This window comes from Thunnus albacares, chromosome 19 (assembly GCF_914725855.1).
Source record: "Thunnus albacares chromosome 19, fThuAlb1.1, whole genome shotgun sequence".
NCBI lineage: Eukaryota > Metazoa > Chordata > Actinopteri > Scombriformes > Scombridae > Thunnus > Thunnus albacares.
In genome coordinates, this window is record NC_058124.1 from 17713076 (window position 1) to 17719263 (window position 6188).

The following is a 6188-nucleotide window of genomic DNA, read 5'->3' on the forward strand; positions in this document are numbered from 1 at the left end:
GTATTTATTTAAGCTGCTCGTGCACAGAAATCAACAAACAGAGCAAAGAGCGTGAAGTGTGTGTGTGTGATGTAACATGAAGGTGAATAGCAGAGTGTTTTCCCAATAAAGGGTCATCAAATCAGGTATCAGGTATCAATGTCAAATATAGTGGGAAGAATAGACTTCCAAAATGGACAGAGAGAAATAATAAGATTGGAAGTGATTTGCTTGCAAAATTCAGTTATTTATTGAATTATCTTCATGTAACAATGCAGCTATTCACATTTATCTTTTCTTGCACGTTTGGTGATTTCTGCACATTATAGACTTAAAAAAGCAAGCAAGCTGCTCAAACTTTCTTTATATTGTTTTCATTTGGGGAAAATGGAAGGAACACAGGACTCTGTTGTCCATAACATCATACAGTACACAGAACAAAGAGGAGAAAGACCTACAAGGCCTCAAACCATCACACAGGATGCATTAAGTGCTTTATGACCCAGCCAGGAACACACATGTGTAAGTAGCTGAGGGAGGAAACAGAGTCAGCAGCAGGTTATATAATTCCTGTATGTTAATTAAAAAGGTTTGCAAGGACAGTGTCTTTTGATGTTGAGTGCAGTGCCTGCTGTTTAGGGAAAAATTGAAGGTATCGTTATCTCCACTCCCCTGATGAAGGCAGATTTGAGAAGCACGAGAAGCAGCCAGAGCAATCAGACCTTTTGATATTTCACACATGAAAGAGCGCCTTGAATTTTTAAAAAATGTAATTGAACATGAATAATCATACCTCTGTATAAAAGACATCTCTGCCGAAGCTCGTGGAAACCGCAACCCTGATCGAGGTCACACTGACATGTTCATTACATGGGGGCTTTTTTTAAATGGAGAGATGGAGAATGGAGACCTGATTATGTTTGATTTCAAGAGGAGAGATTACAGGCTTGCTGTGACCAGGATGGCATGCAAAGATGTGATGTGAGAACAAGCTGAATTTGGACTTTTAACAGTGCTGCTTTATTTCACTTCAGTTCGCCGGTATCTAATCTCAGAAATTCCTGACAGAACAGTAATTCCTCACAGCTGAGTCGAAGAAAGTATATAATAAACTTCTGGTTTAGGAAGGTTGTATTTTAAATTCCTCTAAAAAGTCCATCCTTTGCTTATGCTCTGTCCAAATAGCTTTGTTTCAGTTCTCTCAGCTTCCAGAAGACCAAAACCAGTTCATTTTCTGCTGGTTTTTTAGCACAAATTAACATTAAATAATGGATCACATTATCATTAACTGCAATATATGCATCCTCTTATTTGAAATGTATGCATTGCAATTTATATTATTCACAACTCACAATCCAGGAGTCTTATAAAAATTGATTTTTATTGTTAAAGATAGTTTTTGCAAGTACAACCCAAAATCTACAATTTTAGAGACAAAAGCATTAACACAGAACACACATCCAGTGTTAAGTTTTCACTGTTTTACTCAGTTGTTGACTGCAGTGTTTGCTAGTTCCTGAAACCACAGCATTAACTTACATTCAGTAAAATAAATATCCAATACAACAGTTTTTGGCTCATTAGCTGTGGCTAAATGACATCAGAGCTGGTAAACCTAAATCAACTAAACTAAGAATAACAGGGAAACAACAACAAAGTAAATATATTAAGATTCTTTATTTGATTCATCACACACACTCACATCTGTATAGATTTGTCTACAGGACGATACAAAAATAAAATATGTAACTGTGGATTTGTTTGGTGCCTTGTGTCTCGATTTGTCAAGATCACTAGTCATCGGGATTGGCAGCTTCTAGTCTACGTGGTCAGTTGGAATCCATAATTCAACACATTTTTGGCAAATGTCGCTCATGCAACCAGTTTGTCCATCTATAGAGAAGCAGTATAAAGTTCAGAGTTTAGAGTTCAGATCCTTTAAAAACATACATAGGATGTGAAATAGAACTCACAGCTCTAAAGAAATGTTTTCAGGTAACGTTTGCTATAGTTAAAGCAGTCCAGAGAGTATACTTCATTTGCTTAACATGTTATTTAAACCCTCCGAAGAACTTGGAGAATAATGAGTCATCATCCCGCATGTCCAAAAAGGGGCGTTGATCACCTGGAATAAAAACAAGAAAAACTGCATGAGAACTAGATCGAGCTATTATGTTGGTCAAAGTAAAAAAAAATACTCTAACAACCTGTAAGACAGTTTAGAAACACCCACTGTGTATAAACCGACCTGGTAGGATAGGCTCAGGTTGATGGTTTGCTCCATTCAGGCTCGTAGGACCTGAACGGGTCACTGTTGTCTCCTCGTTGCCTTGGCCGTCTCTGACTGTGCGCCTCTCTTCTACAGACTGTCAGACATCAAAACAGACGAATCATCAACTCACAACAAGTCAAAACATAAAATAGGATTGCAGTAGAAGAAATAAACATTTAATTAATTTGTGCACTGATATTGCGTCAGATTACTATATTCATGGCCTTTTCTAGAATGTGTCATTTCTGTCATGTTCCACACACTGGACTAAAAAAAAATTGTCCATGAAACACTTGGAAATCTGCTTTGAAAAGTGTATTCATATAAAATTAATAATAAAATGAAGATAAACTGTATCTCTCACCCCGTCAGGTTTCACCACCTTAGTGACAGTGACTGACTGGAAGAAGGATCGGGTCCTGGGCTGGCTCGGTGCCTGGCCAGCAGGTGGCGACAGAATCTGATCCAAACCACCAGAAGACACTGCTGAGTCCAGATCTGGAGAGGTTGGGGGGGCGAGAAATCTGTTGAAACTCGAGGCAAAAGCACAAACTTCCTTTCTTTAACTGGAGGATTAAATAAAAACATCACCTACCTCTGTCTTCTTTGCGCTCGTCCTCTGGAGGTTTCTGTGACTCTCGTCTCCAAATATCATTAAACTGTTGAGACAACATAAGAACATCTAAGAATAGTTGATACATAACAATAAACACTATAACTTCATGTTGCCATTGGATCTAAATAACAACAGAGAAATGCAAGTAGCTGCTAACTTTTTCATTACCTTTGAAAAAGGGGTCCAGCCATGAAACGGTGAGCTGGGGAACTCTGGTGACTCATAAGAAGGGCAGCCATCATTTCTGGGCTCTCTAGACGGCCCTGTTTGGGGCCCTGGCTGGTCGCTGTGAGGGGATTTCAGCATAAAGTCTCGCAGGGGGTTCCCTCCACCTTTCTCTGGTCTGTCCTGAGGTGGTGGTGGTGGTGTTGGTGGTGGCATGATACTGGGAACATCTAGAACGGGAGGGAGACACAGTCTGTATTTACAGCCGGGAATCGCTTTCAAATCCAAAGTGTTTCCTTTTATAATTAGATTTTTGTGATCATACTCACTATTAACATAATAATTCCAACATGTGTAGTCATTTTTAAGTACAAGCTAGTAAAGAGATGCTTCATATTGAAATTGTAAAGGACTGGATCATGTGTGTACTGAGTTTTTATACCAAAGTATCCAGACTCTTGCTGTCTGTCCCAGCGGCCCAGCTGGGAGAATATCTCCTCCATCTCCCTGAGAACGTGGCCAAACGCCGGAGGCTCCTGGATCCTCATCCCATCGGGGCCGAAGCTGAAGCCAAATCTCCAGGTGCTGTCAAAGGGGTCCTGCTGATCCCCCCGAAAGCCATCATAGTCAAATCCATCCTCATCATCATCATCATCCTCGTCGTCATCATGGGTCATGGCATCGAAGAAGGGGTCCCTGATACACAGTGGTGGAAAGTAACTAAGTACCTTAACTTAAGTACTGTACTTAAGTACATTTTTAAGGTACTTGTACTGTATTTTCATTTAATGCTACTTATACTTCCACTCCACTACATTTATTTGACAGCTTTAGTTACTTTTCAGATGAAGATTTGACACGATGGATAATATAACAAGCTTTTAAAATACAGCAAATTGTTAAAGATGAAACCAGTGGTTTCCAACCTTTTTTCGCTTTTGACATCTTACAAAAAGCAGTGTGTTGTCGGGGTCACATTTCAGATGTCTGAGTTGTTAACAGCTCCACCAAATAGTGATTTTTCCACCTAAACTTCTCACATGGTTTCATTTCAATAAATATTCAAATGACCCAATATTTCAACAAAAATCAAAGATTAGAGAAAAAAAAAACTGAAAACAGATTTGTGTATCAGAACTTTGTTTTTTCTTCTTTCCTCTCCCATTAATCGTCTCACGACCCCTAAGACTTATCTGGTGACCCTTTGGAGGGCCCGACCCCAGTGGTTGGGAACCACAGGACTAAACTAGTTGACTGTATATAAAGTACTTCACACTAGCTCCTCCTCCAGCAGCTACAACAGTAACATGCTGCTTACACACTGATGCTTCAGTATTAATAATGTAATGTCATAAATAGTTCTATATCGACGAAACGACTACTTTCACTTTAATACTTTATGTACATTTTATGTACTTTTACTTAAGTAGGAGTTTTCATACAGGACTTCTACTTGGAGTAATTTTACATTGCTGTATTGGTATTTTAAGGATTACTTAGTAAAAAAGGTGAGTATTAATGTTATTTATGTGCATTAGATACGCTATATATCATTGCCTGTGATGTCAACTCTTCATAATTATAGACTTTAAAGTAGTTAATCAGGTGTATTAATCGGCTTCTAGCCTAAATCTCGTAAATTAGCAGACTATAGATACCACTCGCTTAGACCCCTGTTGTTTCCTGGCACAGAAACTCTTAATCTTGTCCTTGAGAGAGCTGAAGATGCTTTAAGAAGTTTCATTATCCGATACAAGTTAAAGGACTTATGCTAGCTTCAGGTTAGCTACCCGACAGTTGCTTCTTCTCTTCAATTCATAAACTTACCTTCGACCTCGGTAATGACCTCCGGGTACTCCGAAGAACCCGCGAAATAAATCAAAAACACTCATTTACCCACAGCTTTAGTGAAAAAAACTAAATCATAACAAAAAATATACGCGCAGCAAAAGACACACTGGAGAGAAAAAGGACAGTCACAGTTGTCAACAGTGTCGTAAAGTGCTCGATGTTTCGGTTTCGGAATGACGCAAGCTGTCGTAATGCTGTTACCGTAGTGAACACAGGAAACGCGCAGCAAAAACAACAGCACGTTATAATACACCTGCCAAACAGTTAGAAAACTTTTGTCTGAAATGTTCATGTCTGAAAAACTGAGACGTTCATGGGTGTCAATTGTTGTCAGTGGTTGAAAGTAAATACATTTAGTCAACCCTTCTGTGCTAAAGTAACAATTTGAGATACATCTACATCACTTCAGTACTTCCATTTTGTGCTACAACTATTCTGTACTCCGCAACATTTTAGAGGGAATATTGTACTTTTTCTTCATTACATTTATCGTAAAGCTATATAATGCTGTATAAAATATGATACATTGTTAATGATTAAATGGCTCAACAGTTAAACATGATTCAGTAATCAGTTCTGCCTGGACAAACTACTATATTGAAATGAAACACTTAATAATGGAATAATATATGTGAACGGGCATTTTTGAGTTCAAGTAGGCTACATTTTGCCCGTAATATTTCTGCATTTTTACTTGTAATGAAACACTTTTTGTAAAGTGTAACTTTTAATAAAAGGATCCACTTCTTCCACCGCTGCCTGTTGTAGTGTTTGCTAAGTGAAAGCGATCTGCTGTTTCCTAGCAACGTCGTTCCATCCCAGAGTCTGGAACGTTCAGGGCGAAACATTCCAACACGGACTGTGACGTCAGTCAGTCCAACATGTGTAAACTGCGGTTTAAACGGTCATCTACGCCGTTTGGTGATTTCATTGATGAAATCTCAACAGCGGCGTGTGCACTGTGCACTGTTTAATGCAGATTTGTGTGTGTGTGTGTGTGTGTGTGTGTGTGTGTGTTTGTGAGATACAGATCATTGTGAGTGACAAAATGGGTTAAACTGGGTGTTTTGATTTGTAACTCGAGCGTCTATCTGTATAAGTCATATTTGTCGCCAATTAGGGCTCATCTGTTTTCTAAACATCCGTTTGAATGCTAATTAGTCACCCTGGGATACACAATGCGATGAAGCCTGTGCCCTAAAGCTTATCAGCAGTGGTGAAAATAGTACTCAAATACTTTAATTATTCACTAATTGAAAATATCAGTGTTAAGATGCGTTACAAGTAAAAGTGCAATCTGCATTC

The 6188-nt window shown here is 38.8% G+C and overlaps 1 protein-coding gene across 1 annotated transcript; it reads right to left on the bottom strand.

The window, feature by feature from the left end:
- Window positions 1–1637: 1637 nt before the first annotated feature.
- hax1 (HCLS1 associated protein X-1) lies at window positions 1638–5055 on the bottom strand. The gene is made up of 7 exons (XM_044336535.1): window positions 4860–5055; window positions 3475–3728; window positions 3036–3262; window positions 2847–2910; window positions 2616–2749; window positions 2228–2345; window positions 1638–2104 (listed from the first exon to the last, which is right to left on the bottom strand). The coding sequence occupies exons 1-7, from the start codon at window positions 4922–4924 to the stop codon at window positions 2031–2033; spliced, it is 936 nt and encodes a 311-aa protein (XP_044192470.1). The 5' UTR covers window positions 4925–5055; the 3' UTR covers window positions 1638–2030.
- Window positions 5056–6188: the final 1133 nt, after the last annotated feature.

Coding starts and splice junctions, on each gene's coding strand:
- hax1 (XM_044336535.1), bottom strand. CDS start 4,924: ATGAGTGTTTTTGATTTATTTCGCGGGTTCTTCGGAGTACCCGGAGGT. Junction 3,729..4,859: donor GGTCATTACCGAGGTCGAAG/GTAAGTTTATGA, acceptor ACTGTGTATCAG/GGACCCCTTCTTCGATGCCA. Junction 3,263..3,474: donor GCAAGAGTCTGGATACTTTG/GTATAAAAACTC, acceptor CTCCCGTTCTAG/ATGTTCCCAGTATCATGCCA.